Below are 16,414 nucleotides of genomic sequence, written 5' to 3'. Positions count from 1 at the left end.
AGACACATAATCACAAAACTAATTGAAAATAAACACATATAGAAATCAGTGCCCTCTCTAATGGTTCTTTCTTTGAAAATATAAAATTATTATCTCCAAAATAAGCTTGCAATAGAAAGCGTTCTGTGTAAATGTTTTTCAACTTTGATTTCTAGTCCGCCTCTTGGCTTTCATTCTTCTGTCAGTTTAATTTGATTTTAACCAGGTGAGGTAAAAATTCCATTTACTTATATTATAAATTAAATGATAAAGTTAATTATTGCAAGATTTGGGCATTTTCTACATATTTAGGGTTTTCACTGCATAATTTTGCACATTCTGCAATTATTGTTTACAGTACGTTTTTTTTTTTTTTTTTTTTTTTTTACTGCACAAAAATCTGGTTTCCAATGATAACACAGGTAAAAAATAAAAAATGTAATTTTGCAGTTTGAACCAGTTAATAAAGATCGTTGCATAGTCTGAAATATGTCAAACATGGAACAATAGTAATCTATGACTTCTCTCAACTTTAATCATGCGTAAAAGAAATGTCGTTATGATGGAAGTAGGGAGATGTCATCCCTCCAGTTATTTGAAATTCTAAAACGTTGGGAAATTTGAGAACATACATTAAACTATGGAAATTCAGATAAAACATTATTCAAATGGATTGTTATGCTCAAAATTCTTAATAAAAACTCTAGAGAGGTTAGATTTCTAAAAATATTTAGGAAAAGGAAAATTTCAGAGAAGTGAGGCATAAATTAGCAATCTCCATTCCTGTAGAGATTAATGAACAGCAGCTAATAGAAATTTTAACAGTATTTTGTCTAATAATTGTTAAGGGAAAACAAACCCTGATGATTATTGACTGATCAGTCAAGATCAACATAAAAACAATAATTTTTAGTTTTGGTTATGAGGATTATATGATGAAATACAGTGAAAATAAACTACATAGGTGTAAATTTTTGATTACTAATTATTTACCTATTTAAAATCCTATTATTTTATTTGTTATTTTATAGTAATAAATACTATCAGTTTGCTGTACAAAGCTTTAACTGCATCGAGAATCCTTATACAATAGTGGAACTATTCAAGCCATCTTTGGAGAATATTTGCCAAAATATACTAAAAGGATAATCCCTAACAAGATTGAAGTTTTAAATTGCTACAGGGTAAAGACAATGAAAGTCACAGCCAAAATATATTTATTTATTTTATTTTTTACCTATGTTGGCACTATTTTCAGAGAGTTGAAAACAGATATTCATTAATTTTTCAGATATTCAGTTTATTGTGAACATTTGTTTTGTATTGGTGTAACAGCCAATTTTGCATTTTACAGTGGTTTCTGTTAAACTCTGTACCTTTTTAATTTTAAAGAAATTTCCTTCAAACAAAAATCACATTAAAGAGCATAGAGTATACAATATTTTTTGACCAGTTTATATAGGTATCTACTTAATTGCAAAAAAAAAAGTCATTTTCGTTTTCAATTTTTGTCCTCTTTTAAACTTAAAATGTTAAAGATAAAATTAAAGTGAAGATCATCAATCAAATGAGGTCATCCCTGGTATGGAATTGTCTTGATATCCTAAAATAGCTTGCTATAGGCAAGAAGCTTACTCTAACATGGAACCAGGGACACGAGGGAATCAAAGGAAACTAGATAGTCAATGAACCAGCAAGAAAGAGATCATAAACGGCGTTATTAGGCCCTGAATCAAGCTGTAGTACATCTATTAGTGTAATAAGGAAGGAGATTGAATCCTGGGAAACAGAGAAGAAGGGAATACAATGAGCTACAAAACCTGGTATGAAACAATCTAAACTCCTCATAAATATGTCAAAGGATAAGGTGAAATTTTATCTAACCCTAACGTGGAATGAATTGGGAACAAAAACAGGCCTCCTCAAGGGCCATTATCTCTTAAAATATCATCTCATGATGATAAAAATAGTAAAAGATTTCTATATATATATCTTCTCTTTGCTCAGAAGAAAAGGCTAAGAATAATCTATTTGAATTTGATTATTCTCTACTACTTGATTCAAGCAATAATTAAACCTGAAGACATTAGAGGAACTGACCCAAAAGACCTAATGGGCTTTATTAGAAGTATTAAACTCCTTATTAAAATTTACTGACAAGTAAGGGATAACTCACATACAATCCAAATAGGATTGAGGTGAGGATAGGTTCCCCATCCCTTTGGGCCTCATGGGTACCCATTTTCAAATCCAATCTTAAATATCTTAAAAGTACTTGCTTTAAAAATCAAACATTTTCAGAAGAAACCAAAATAGAGTTAAAATTTCAGTCCCTATGGCTTATTTAATTGTCATATTTTTAAATTTTAAAATAAAGTGAAAGTTTAAAGAAGTATTAGTAGCACTGAAATGTTCAATCTAAAATATAGGAAAATAGTTTGATAATCTCAATATTTCTTTGATATTATAATAAACCTATGTACATTATTTTAAATAATATAATTAAGAGGGAAATTGGTTTAGAAGAATATGTTTAAATACTCCTTTCTCCATAGTTCCTTGCATATTTTTTCTAAAACTTAAAATTGAGGTAGTTCTAATAAGTTAAAAAATTGAATTCCAACCTTCATAATAGGAATATAAAATCATTTAATACAGTGAGCTTTATTCAAGCTCTTCAATTAGACAAAATTTCATGTTTTTAATCAGAATAGTGAGGTTTTTTTCATAAAGTTGCGTAAATGTAGTAAGCATTTAGTGACTTTAATTTGATTTAAACAAGGTAAGGTAAACTTTTCCTATACTTATATTATAAATTAAACAATAAAGTTAATTATTGCAAGATTTGGGCATTTTTTACATATTTAGGGCTTTCACTGCTCTAAAAAAAATTCTAACAAAAAAACTAATGAAACTTAACTTCAAGAATAAACTTTTAATCACATATTACAACACAATAAAATACATTTTTTAATGAAAATGTTAGATCTTTAATGTGTGACCTTTCTGAAATATTTAAGATTGGATATACATGATATTAGATGGATGACAATGTTTGAAGATCCATTAGAGAAAAAGACAAAACTCCCTGGTCTGCTATGTTCAAGTAAAATAGTATAAAATAAACACTCTGTAACGAAAAAATTGAAAAAGTCTTAGCTTTACACTTGACATTTTTAATTTTAAAATAGGAGCAATTAGTGTTTTTAGTAATCCAAACTTTCCATAATATGTTTATTAACATAACTTCAAATTATTTTCTTCATATATGAAAATGCAATAAACTTTTTGGAGAACTCCTGTCTTCAGGGTTCTCTAGACATACAAATTGTAGTTTCTTAGAGCTCCCTGTTTCCTCATCCATACAGTTATTTGTTATCAATGTGAAAAAAAACCAAAACGATATCTTAAAATAAAAGACAACAATTTTTTTTGTAGATTGCAATAACATTACTGGAGAGCTGAAAATAGCTATTCTACAATGATAATTGACTTGTAAAGTGTTCCCTTGTATTTTAAGATATTGTGTTTTGTTTATTTAACTTTTTTTTCTTTTGTTTAAATAGAGAACTATATAAACTTGACAGAAAATATCAGAAATTTAATCTAGTTTAGCATATTTTTTTTTTTTGTTATATCAAATATTTTTAAAAACAAAGGTGCTACAAAGTTTAACACAAATCTCTATAAAATACAAAAATAAACTGAACCTCTAAATAATTGATTAATACCTGTTTTCAACTCTCTAAGTAATGGACAAACATTTGTAAAAATAATAAATTTTGTCAGCAACATTTTCTAATTAAATTGATTGATATGATAATGATATAGATTGACATAATACATAAAGTATGTGTTTTACAAGGTCTTAATTAAGTCTACTCTACAGGCTCCACCAAATGTATAGGTCTAATGCTTTGAAAAACTAATATCTGATTTGATGCCAAGGTTCTTCGGAGTAATAATTGCAACACCATCAGTCCATCTTAGGTTTTGTCTACCATCCTGTAAGATACTGAAAAGAACCACAGTCCATCAACAACTGCTTTAGTATATATGTATCATTAAGGCTAGCAGTCAGACAATCTTAACTGCACTATTTTCATAGAATAGAATACTACTAGTTTTTAAAAGAGATCATAAAGGTCTATTATAATCTTTGATAATCAGTTACTCACAAACATAAAAATGACAACGGTAGATTGAATCTAATGATTATCGAAAAAATTATTTAGAAATTAAAGTTAACCTAGGAGATCCAGTTCCAGCTTCCTAATCATGTTATAGAAAAAAAAATACAAGAAAAACAAAATATATCAAGATTCAGAAATCTTAAGCTCTCCAATTTTGACTTGGATGCACATTGATATTCCTACCAACAATCCCTGGTTTGTAGTAACATTAACAAAATCACATTTTTTAAAAACTTTTATAAGTAATCAAAATCAATATTAGTAACCAGTAAAAAAAATTGTAGCATTAACATGCACCCAGTTATTATAAGTAAATAAAAAAAGAAAACCTATGCTTGACAACGTTTCTCCCAAAACACCTCTGTTTATAATTTCATCTTTCTCATTCAAAATCTACGATATAAAAACAGATTTTCACATAATTGCAAACTTCGTATATATACAATTTTTAAACAGATGATTGAATATTAGTGGGAATGAATGTGCTCAAGTGCAATCAAACGAATTATATTTTGCATATTTGATGGTAAATGCATGTAAGGGATAATTTCAATAAAGTAAAAAACAAATTAAAGTACAGCATTAGAAATGAAATTCAAGATTACAATCGTAGGTTCATTTTCCTTGAACAAATAAACATTCAACAAAAAAAAAACTACATTTGATGCATGTATATTCTTAAATTATGAATTTTAGTTTGTTACATACTTTCTATAGATGGGGTAATATTTATTATTATCAAAAACTCGTAAATAAGAGCACCGTTTTCTTTCATGAACAAAAAGCTCTTTAATGAACTCTTAATTCTAAAACACCAGTATTATATTATATAAATATATGAAGTATATGAAAATCCAAGGAATTAATTAAAATTGGAACCTTTAAATTGAACAGTTAATTTATAAGCTTTACCTGTACATTAGCTGATCTAGCTCCCAATTGGACCAGAGTTAGAGGCAGCCACTTTCAAATTAGGTCACCAATCCAATTGTAGGACATTTTTGAAACCCTTTCCCAAATAACATGGACAATTGGAAAAAAAAGAAATAGGAAGTAGGCTTTTACATGGATATTGAAAAAATAACAATGATTAATAACAAATATTTGAAAGGCAGTTCACCTTGGAACCATTTTTTTTGTTTATATGCAAGAGAAAATGTATAAGGTTAATAATTTGTTTATAAATATCGTATTATAGACATTACCTTGCACCTATAGCAATGTCGGATATAGCATAAAAATATGATGACAAAACAGTTGGAGTTCCAAAGATTTCATCACCAAATGTATTCATTCGCCTGAGTACAATTCTTATGTCTGTAGCTGTTACCCATTCCTGAAATGAAAAATATTATTCTCATAAATGCAATAAACAATACAAGCACAAGTCATCTTTATTGAAATATAAATGGGAAAATATCGTTAAACAATAAATGTTATAATGGTGATGTGAACTCCTGTTTTTCTCTCCCCTTCTTATCCCTGAGAAGAAATAAAACTTAGTTGGAATAACTAAAATTATTGTATCACGGATCAATAATACTCATAACTTGGGAAAAAACAGTAAGTTTGTTCGCCTTTCCCTGTCCTCTCTTGCAGGAGATATCAATTCTACACTCAATGCAAAGAAGAGTTCCATTACTTGCTGGTAGATAAAAAAGGCGTTCCTAAAACAGTGACTAGAATTTTTTCATCCAAATAATGAAGATGAATTATAGAAACCTCGGTTATGAATAGAATTTTGAGAACCATACCGAAACATCCATGATGCGATCGTTGGCGACGAAAAATTTACAGTCTAATGATGGATGCAAAGAGGGATCTCTAAATTGTCTGATTGGAAGTAATAAGTAACCTTACTGAAACAATTTATGTAGGGTGAAGTACAATATCTAAAATTTCCCAATAATTTTGGCCGGATTTCTTAACTTACCAGAGCAATTTGGTGTACAATAATCTGTTTTACAACAATTTTTGCGGTTTGATGTAGGTTCTCAAATCTCAAATTTAAGCACATACAGTACTAATACATTTGTTTCAAATTCACAAGAATAAATGACGAAATAATGAATATTCAGTATTCAGTATTTCGCTTACATTTTCGTTACATTAAATTAGTAAAATTTTGCTACAGTAAATAACTCATGACAGATTAAATAATAGATTTTAAAATTAAATGTATTGTATTTAACAGTAAGGTACTAAAGGAGATGTAACAGAAAATTACCTATATTACCTGAAAAGCTGGGCTACGGATAAAGCGAGGATCGGTTGGTCTACCTTCTGGTGTGGAAAACACAACATTACCGCCTGTCAAAGGTAGCAGCTCAGAAAATTCAGAGGTACAAAGCGCAGCAGTTTGATTGTTTATATCAGCAGTTTTTCTTTCTTCGAGTTGATAAACTCCTCGACAGTCAGAGCTGCAACAATAATGATTAATTGGTTACAAATTAATAATAAATTGAAAATGGGCCCTATTCCAGAATCCGGAGAAAAAATATCCTTGGCACATTAGTCCCACCTCTAATAACCAAAAAAACTCAGAACAACATAAAAAAAAAAAAAAACTAGGAGTTAACTTTGATCAGCACTAAGCATGGAATAGTCATATTTCCCAAATAATCATTAAACAACTACTACCCTACTTGTACCGGAGGAAAGAAGTGCACCAAAGAGAACCTATGAAAATTAATGTTCAGAGAGTAAGTGGAAGAAGATGCCCGCACAGGACGAAAGAAACATCTAATGACATCTCAAAAGAGTTAGAGGTTTCCGGCACATTGGTGCGAAATGAGGTGAGTGAGCAGATCGAAGAACGAGTGGAGAAGAGTAAACGGAAGTTTGAGTGCTAGCAGACATCTGTTCGTCTAATGGTTCCTAAGATATATTTTTGAGAAATCAAAATTTTTGTCAGAACAACTAGAAATTAGTTCGTACTAACAGGTTAGAAGGTTGTGATAGGCAGTGAAGTTTTTTATTTCGTTATCGAAGTACAACTTGTGTTGCAACACACTCCTTTTCAGATTACAAAGTTTGAAACTAAGATTTTCCGAAGATCTCTTATCAGGGAATTTCGAAGACGAGAACCACTGGATTAGTCATTCTAGTGGTTCTCGTCTTCCATCCAATCTGCCGCCTCTTGTCATTGATGATGTCTTTAACTTCCTCCATATCTATCGGTCTTCCTTCCTCAGAGCTCTTGTTAGACGAAGATTCCTCCCTATCGACTTCCTCCGCCACATTCTGTAGATCTTCCTCTCTCGGCGTTCATTTTCGTAGAAACTGTCTCACTCCTGACGGTTTCCCGTTGTATTCTTCCAAGGCGTTCACAGTTATGGCTCGAGATAACCAATCAGCCACCACATTTTCTGTGTCTAGTTTATATGTGATATCCATATTGCTCTGTCCCAATAAATCCTTCCAACGCATAATCTTGGCCGAAGACTCCTTCAATTTTCCCACCCGTTGCAGGGGCCTATGGTAAGTGTGTACTTTAAACTTTCTCACGTACAAAGAGGGCCTAAAGTGGTCAACAGCCCACACTATTTCCAAGAGCTCTTGTTCCAGCGCACTGTATCACTACTGGCGTACGCCACTAGGCGATCTCTTCCTTCACCCTCCTGAGACAACAGCGCTCCCAATGCATACTCACTCGCATCTGTAGTGATAGTGAATTGCCGGGTGAAGTCTGGGAAAGCAAGCACCGGCTCCTGATGCAGCTTCTCCATGTACCGCCTGATATTGTCTTTCATCATCGGAGTGATGATCACCTTCCTGCCTTTTCTGGCACAAATCTCCGGTAATAATTTAAAGTTCTCAGCAACCTCCGAACTCCCTTCACATCCCTAGGCACTTACATCTTCTGGATAGGTGCGACTCTATCTGCGTCGAGTTTAACTCCATTCCTCAAAATCGTGTGGGCCAAAATATTATTCGTTCCTGCCCCAATGATGATTTCTCTCCGGCTAATTTGAGTCCAAATTGCCTATTTCTTTCGAATACGGTGTGTAAATGCTGCACGTGTTCTTCTTCGTTCTTACTGAACACTAGATCATCAATGTAAATCAGACAGACCTATTCATAAATACCTCTCAGAAACTTGTCCATCAGGCTATGGAGGCGTATTTGATACCAAACGGTACCCTTGTAAACTCATAATGTTCACTCTCAAATGTTGCATCTTATGAGTGAAATTTTATTTGTTGATACTCAGCCTTAAGTCCAGAGTTCTGAATGCCGTTGCTCCGCTCAGCCTGTCCAAAATGTCTTCAAATCTGAGGATCAGACACTTCTCATCTACGGTATTCTCGTTCAGCTTCCTGCAATCTATTACCACCCTATACTTATGAGTAGTTTCACCAGGCACGCTCTTCTTTTTTAATGCCCACGACGGACTATTGTATGGAGAAGTACTGTCAATAATTATTCCCTGGTGTTTTAAACTTTGAAGCTCTTACCGGATATGCTGACGTAGCGCCTTGGGGTATCTCCTCTCTTTCACGTATGTCACATTGTCTTGTTTTAGTGAGATCTTATGGAACGCCTTCTGGTCGTGATTGATTGCTCCAACCCAAGCGCTCCTCTGAAAAAGACATTTTTAGATTTTTCCTCCCAACTTAATCTTCCATTTTCCCTTGCTATTCCTAATCCAAGCTCCCACCTTCTCTTGTAAGTCACATCCCACAATTACTTTGCATTCCTTAGGCATACTTCCTACCATATGTACCTGCAAGTTTTTTCTATTAAATCCATACCTTGTTAACGCTATCTCCATCTCCCCCTCTACTTCACAAGGGCCACCTAGGGTAATTAATTTACATTGACATTCCCGAATCTGGTATCTCTCCACTACACAGCTTTTCCAGGGCTATTCGGCACATGGTATTGGAACTGCCGGTGTCCACCAGGCACCTCACTCTTGATATCTCTATTATAGACAGACCGCCGCTCTTTTCGCTCACGTTATAATTCAGCAGTGTGCGGTCGCCTCTCTGTCAACATCCCCATTAGGTGTCTCGCGTCTTCCTCTTTCCAGTTCCTCGCCTCCATCCACTTTTGCATCCTTGTTTCCATCCTCCTGTTGCTACTCTTTCCCCCTTGACTAACTCGGTTCCGTGGTTCTTCAGCTTCTTCTTCAGTCTCCGTCGTTCCCGATGTTTCCGTTGATTCTCTAGATGATCTACTCAACCTTTGGTTTCTTCTCTGTATCCGTTGGGCGTTGATCTGCATTGCTTCACTCCGGCCCACACCTCTTCTTCGGTACATGTATGGCCACTGTTTGGCTATGTGCCCCTCATTTCCACATTCAAAACACCTTGTGCGTGGGCCACTAAGTGTCCTACTTTCCCGCAACCATGGCATTTTCTGTTCTCACGGCGCCCGCTGCTTCTTGGTTTTATCATCCTCCTTTCGGTGATAGCTAGTTTTTCCTTCCCACTATGACATTATTCATTTCTTCTCCTTGGAACTGCATTAGTCCTCGGTCGATTATAAGAAACTCGCGTCCATCCGCTTTCTTCTATTTCCATACGGAACTCTTCCTATCTGGCGCTGGCGTTAATTAGTTCATGTGCCCATTCTACGAAGCGAGCGCTCTTTCGGCATTCCCTCCTTCGCCAACTGAATTTTTAGTACATTCGATAAGATTTGCATCCGACCCTGTACCTGGATTGTCTCTTTAGTTTCGCTGAGTTTATCGCTGATTCTGTTGTAGTGTGCCAGGAGTTCCGCAGCATACTGCCCATTAGACTGTCTCGGTTTCTTCATCTCCCTAATCATCATAAATATGTCCTCTTCAGGGGCCCAACTTCCTCCTCCAAATGTCTTCTTCAATCTCGCCTTGATCACGCTCCAGGGTGTCTCCTCATCCGCTTGAATTTTATTGAGGATACTTATTTTCACCCTGCAGACGAACGCTGATTTTAATGTCTCTGCATCTTCATTATCGAGTAGATTCTCGAAGGACTTCGCTTTATTAGTCGGTCACCCCCTTTTATGAAGTGGCTTAGTTCTCCTATTTCCCCAGTAAACCGTTATGCCTCCTCGCAGTATCTAGTAAGGTCCTGGAGCTTACTATGATCGTCCCTAGCCTTAGACCAATCCTAAGTGCTGCAAGTCATCCACGGCAGTTCGCCTCGACCCGTGGCAGGGGAACCACGGATGTGCTGCTGAGAGTGCGTAGGAACGTGGAGGAGAGGGCGGAGAAATATGTCTTATTGATCATGTTTGACATCTCTTCCACCTTCGACAGCGTTTGGTGGGCCCGTGGACTCCAGCGGTTGCAATGGCTCGACCCCCCCAGTAATCTATACTCCCTTGTAGGCAGTTACCTCAATAACAGGAGTGTCAGGATTGGGGTAACTACTACGAGGTCTAGAGAAAAATCGAAAGAGAATGTCCGCAGGGTTCGGTCTTAGGTCCAGGTTTGTGGAAGCTGGTATTCGATGAGCTATTGGGGGAACTAGAAGACAAGGGGTTCCTTGTCACGGCCTACGTCGACGAACTGGCAGTCATCGTGGCCAAGAACAGCAGATCCAGACTAAAGACAGAAGCGGAGAGGTATATATACACGCGATATAGTACCCTAGAGGGAATTGTTTGGGATAGAATGGGCCGTCGAGCACTCCCGATCATATGTATTCGGAAGAAAATTCAGACTCCAAACTGATCATCGATCACTCCAATCGGTAGGTAAATTGAAGGAGTCATCCGCGAGGTGTACCCGCTGGAAAGAGCTGCTCAATCAATATAACATTGAAGTGATGTACAAGCCTGGGAAGGAAAATGTCGTCGCAGGGGAATCTTCCGGAGGTTTGAGGCAGTTTCGCAGGGAATGGACGCCTAGAAGGAGGATACCCAGGAGGCACCCGGACAGGATGAGGGGGACTTACCGTCTGAAGATGATAGTTCGACAGGAGGCAGACCCGTGGAGATGAAAGAAGTGGATGAGATAGTGAACGACAAACCGAGGCTGATAATCTGGAAGACGAGGACGTTCGGACTGATGAAGGTTGAATATGGCAGGTACGGACGAAGCCAGATTAACACCATCTGGTCGGAACCTGGAGCCAGAGAGGAGCAAATTTGTCGTGCACTTGCATTCAAGGCCGGGAGGATCTATCAACTCTATGTCGGAAATGCGGTCATTTGGGAGAAGCACAGAAGGCTGTGGTGTTCGGAACAAATAGGCACAGATCGCACGTTCATCCGGTGCTTGAGGATGGTAGACACGCTGCGGGATGAGGAGCAACAAAAGGAGGTGACGTTGGCTTACCAGGGGAAGACGAATCATCGCGGGGTGAACGAGACGCTGCAGGCTTTAGCTAAAGCTTTAGGCGACCATCCACGGATCTACCAGCTGGAAAAGAGATAGGAACCCGATGAAGATATACAAGCGATTGCGGCCTGCAACCATTCCATTTATACCGTAACAGGGTTTTCTCCCTTCGAAATCTTTTTTGGGCTTAAGGGGCGTCGACAGGATTATCGAGCCACGGCTGGGGGCGACAGTGAGGTTATAAATAACGTTATGGCGTACGTACGTACGTAAGCGATGGGGTAAGGTCTTAGAGAGGATTATGCGAGAAAAGACGAAAAGCCTTCTACAAAAAGCACTTCTGACTGGCCTGAGCATGGTAGTCGTTGGAACAGACCTTATGTTCCTTCAATAGTTGTTCAAAAACATCGCTGTTTTTTCGGTAATGTATTGTAAGTAACGATATTTTAAAATATCAATGTTTTTTGTAGTCGATGACTCATTCATTGATTGAAAATTAGTTCTGACTGGCCGAAGCATTGATAGTCGTTGGATAGTCGTGGTTACAGACCTTACGTTACTCAAATGGTTGTTCAAAACATCGATGTATTTTGGGTGATGTAATGTAAGGAACGATAATCCTCAACAATCCTCGTAAACTATAAAAAATAAAATGTAAGTATACAAGAACTTCAAAAAATTATATGAACAAACATAAAGTTGATAAAAACACCTCATAATCAGACTGAAGCACACTTTGCAATTAACACATATAAAATAAAAAGAGGTGCTATCAGTAACATACAGAAAAAAAGTTGTAGACAATTTTACATAATAATAATTTAAATTACAGAAGAAAAAGTATTTTTTGTTACATAAGACTTAACAGTCTTATGACCATTGACCAAAAATAAGACAAACAAAAAGGTCCTATTACTAACTTATACCAAAAAATAACAAAAATAAAGTTTACATAATACTACAAGGCATTACAAAAAAAAAAAAAGGTTTTCTATTTACAAAGATGCACTAGTTCATGATTCAGACACTGGGAGCTTTAATTGTTCAAAGTGAACGGTTCTCTGTTTCTTTGGCCAAGCCTTTCTCTATCTCCAAAGTGCTGTTCCTAGTTTCGGTGTCTGTAAAACGCGTGTTAGGCACGAGCCTCTCGCCACCGTCACCCTCTTGAGATAAAACAGCAGCAGACTTGACTCCCTCTTTTGAGATAGTATTTCCTAAAACAATTATGTGCTTCTGACCTAATAATTTTTCGTTAGATAATTTAAATTCAAATTGCCTGATTCTTTGAAATACGTTGTCCAGGTGATGCACGAATATCCTCAAACAGAGTATTGAATATTTTTCATTCACTGCGTTCTCATTTAGTTTCCTGTAATCAATTACAACCCTGTACTCAACTTGCTAGGTTTCCCTAATCCTCATAAATATATCCTCTTCAGGGGCCCACCGTCCACTTACAAACACCTTCTTCAATCTCGCCATGATCACACTCCAGGGTGTCTCTTCATCAACATCACACCCCCTTTTAGGAACTGGCTTAAACTCCTCTGTCTTCCCGGTGAACCTTTCAAGGTCGGAAACTGCCATTCTAAAGTCCTGGGTGGTTGCCGTGCGGACTTTGATCCATTCTAGCATCGTGGCATGAGCTTGCGCTAAAGAGGCTTCCGGTAGTGGCTGAACCTCTGGAGGGTTCCCTGCAGCTGCTGCTGAAGGTAGGTTGACTGCAGCTGGAAGTGGGTTGTTCTAGTTCAGACCCTCGATGCTCAGAACTGTCGCTCTCACTAGTCCGTTACCCGCCATAACTCAGAGAGAAGAAAAACAATTTTTTAGACTAAAATTTTCCATCACCCAAATTTCCCGGGTTTCGGCACCAGTTACGAGACCTTGGGAAGAGAATTCCAAAAAAAAAAAAAAGGAGAAAGGTAGATAGAACGACTCGCGCTGAAAGTCCGATCAACAATGTTTATTAACGGGATCCGTCCACCTATATATCTACATTGAACAGTCAATCAGTGCTAGGTCAGCTTACATTCACAGCTGACAGCTTGTAACTCCCACCCCCCACAGGTTTATGAACCATCCTCGAAAACTATAAAAAAATAAAATGTAAAATTACCACCTAATCAGGCTAAAGCATACTTTACAATTAACACATATAAAATAAAAAGAGGTCCTGTAAGTAACATAAAGAAAAAAAAATGTAGAAAATTTTACATAATAATAATTTAAAATACAGAAAAAAAGTATTTATAGTCACATAAAATTTAACAAATACACTTGCAGATTACATTAACCACAAATAAGATAAATAAAAAGGTCCTAAAATATCAAAGATTAACAAAAAAAAATGTTTACATAATACTACAAAAAAAAAAAAAAACAGTTTTCTATTTACAAAGATGCACTAGTTCATGATTCTGACACTAGGAGCTTTATTGTTCAATCTGAACGGTTCTCTGTTTATTTGGCTCATGGACACTTTTAATAGTAACAACGAGTTTGTACCCTTCTGGAACTTGAAATACCCTTGTGATATTTTTTTTTGTAATACAATAGAGTTTCAATAAAGTTACGAAACGTTATCGCAATATGAATGTCTTATTGACTATTCCTCAAAATCCACAAAAATGTAAGTTATAAACAGTCGAGAAAAAAGTTATTTATATATATATATATATTCATATATATGTTGAATTGGAGAAGGAGAATCATCGTAGTTGTACTCTTATTTTGATATTTTAAATGCATTATTTTGTTACGCTTGGTTTACTTACCTCATACCTTACGCCTTCACATTTAATACTTATCACATTTAATATTTGTGGAGTGTCTGCTGTCAATAAATATGGAGAATGTTCAACTGTATTGCATGAATACTTCACCCTATTGGAATTACCATAATTTTATATTTTGATAAAATACAAAAAAGAAAAACATAAGGATAGTGAAAAAATAGTTTAAAAAAATTCATTAAACAAATATTTAATTTACATTTGTATAATAAATGATAAACAATCAAGAATACAAACGAGTCCTTACATCAGTTTATTCAAAGGAGTTATCTCTAATCTCTAAGAAGCTATATTAATTGTAGAACTAATTATTGCCATGACCAATTATAGTCATTTCGTCATTCTGCTGACCTTTCAGTTCCGTCGCATTAAGTTAACCATTCCTGAGAATACCTTTCTGGATGAAGAAAGCATTCTTAGCACAGGTTCAGGAAGCAATCTTCTAATGCTGCTTAATACCCGGTCCAAAATTGAGTTCGAATCAGCCCTTTTACGATTCCCTGCTCGAAAATCTCCATAATCCGAATAATAATCACATAACACTGCATTTATAATCATAACCAATATAATTAACACAAATACACTCCGCATGGTAACCATCTTCTAATGCGGTTATCACTTGTGCACTATTCCAACTTCGTGGTTAAACGTCAACTCGCATAGTTTAATGGGGCATCAATAGTTAGAACCCATTCAGAGACACAATACTCCATTAAAAATCTATCGTTATAAGAACAAAAGACAATATGACTCTTTCCTTAACAAAAGAAAATTATATCTTCCATAGCTACTACTTCACCGATTCAACCAAATATACATATATTTTAAATTTAAACTTTTTTTTTTGTATCGTACTTCAAATCAAACAGAATAAGATGATTTCAATTTGAATAAAATATCAACGGATCTTGGGTTTATTTTTATAATGAATTTATGAACATCCAATAAAAATAAGTAATATTAATCATTATGAGCGTCGATGATCTATAAAAGTTTTTGTAGTAACAATTTGACACAGTTCATCAAGAATATGTCAGATCAAAAGAAATCCCCAAATCAACGAAAGTCAGTAATTTCCGTATTAACTAACCTAAAAATTACATTAAAAAGTATAATATATGAAACTATTCAAAAACTACCGATTTTTTTCTAGAGAATATAATTTTGAAAGCGTAATTGACATTTATAGTGTATTACCAAGATTTTTTATGAATTACTTTTTACGTTTTTTCATAGTAACGATTTGAGCTAAGGAACACAGTTCAACAGCAGAATGTCAGATTATGTTAAATCTCATAATCAACGAATGACAAGGAATTTTCGTATTCACTAACCTGAAAATTAAATTTAAAATATAGTAAATGAAATTTTTTAGTAGGAAAATCAATAGTCTATTTCCAAAGATTATAATTTAAAAAGAATTGTCGTAATTTATCGTGTATAAAAGAATTATTAACTTTTTTAATGCTTGGCTTAAGGAATCCTTTTGAACTCAATTCATTTCTATGCCTTCATTAGGACTATAGATATAAATTCAAACATGTTTTTCACACTAAAATTTCCCTATTTTCCTCTAAAACCTTGGAGGGTATTACTCTAGGCTTAGGTTCATCTAAAAACGTGTTATTAAAATTCAGGAGGATACTGGATCGTCTCCTTGCTAGAAACCATTTTTTTTAACCTCTGCTATTATTAATTATTTCTTATTTACCTCAAATATTAGCTTATTCTTATAAACGATATTAGAAAGGTAGTTTTTCTTTAGTGTGCTGTAGTCTTATTATATTATATTATATCTTATCATATATTAGAAGTCTGTTTCAAATCCTTTCGTTGTGATTGTCTTAAATGCAGTTATGCTAAAGTAAAGATAAACTATATAGATATTGTGGAAACACCAAATATGAGAGTTTAAGATTACAGGGTATGTAATATAGATCTTAATACCTAACTCCCTCTGTCAACAACTCTAGAAAGTATAAATAGAGGATTACTGAACAGAATAAAGCAGTCTATTATATATATATATAAGTTACAGTCAGCTGGTACTTCGATGTCCGCTGACTGAGATGCACCCTAAGGATCAACATAAGACAGCATTCACATTCGAGAGAGGCCACTATGAATTTACAAGGATGCCGTTTGGCCTCAAAAATGCTCTCATAACCTTCCAG

At 35.1% G+C, this 16,414-nt stretch overlaps 1 protein-coding gene across 2 annotated transcripts in view; it reads right to left on the bottom strand.

The window, feature by feature from the left end:
- LanB2 (laminin subunit gamma-1) overlaps window positions 1-16,414 on the bottom strand; it is a 233,792-nt gene that overhangs the window by 209,965 nt on the left and 7,413 nt on the right. The window contains exons 1-3 of one of the 2 annotated variants that reach the window (XM_014420324.3): window positions 14,223-14,242; window positions 6,409-6,592; window positions 5,378-5,508 (exon numbers count right to left, since the gene is read on the bottom strand). In XM_014420324.3, the coding sequence (XP_014275810.1) occupies window positions 5,378-5,508; window positions 6,409-6,592; window positions 14,223-14,227 (320 nt within the window). In that variant the 5' untranslated portion in view covers window positions 14,228-14,242. Of the gene's footprint in view, window positions 1-5,377; window positions 5,509-6,408; window positions 6,593-14,222; window positions 14,243-16,414 lie in introns of those variants that run through there. The other variant, XM_014420323.3, reaches the window with a different exon arrangement.

The sequence above is a fragment of the Halyomorpha halys genome, unplaced genomic scaffold (genome assembly GCF_000696795.3).
Source record: "Halyomorpha halys isolate HHAL.00 unplaced genomic scaffold, Hhal_1.1 Scaffold267.1, whole genome shotgun sequence".
Taxonomy (NCBI): Eukaryota; Metazoa; Arthropoda; class Insecta; order Hemiptera; family Pentatomidae; genus Halyomorpha; species Halyomorpha halys.
The sequence above is the reverse complement of the archived record's forward strand: the minus strand, read 5'-3'. Positions and strand labels throughout refer to the sequence as shown.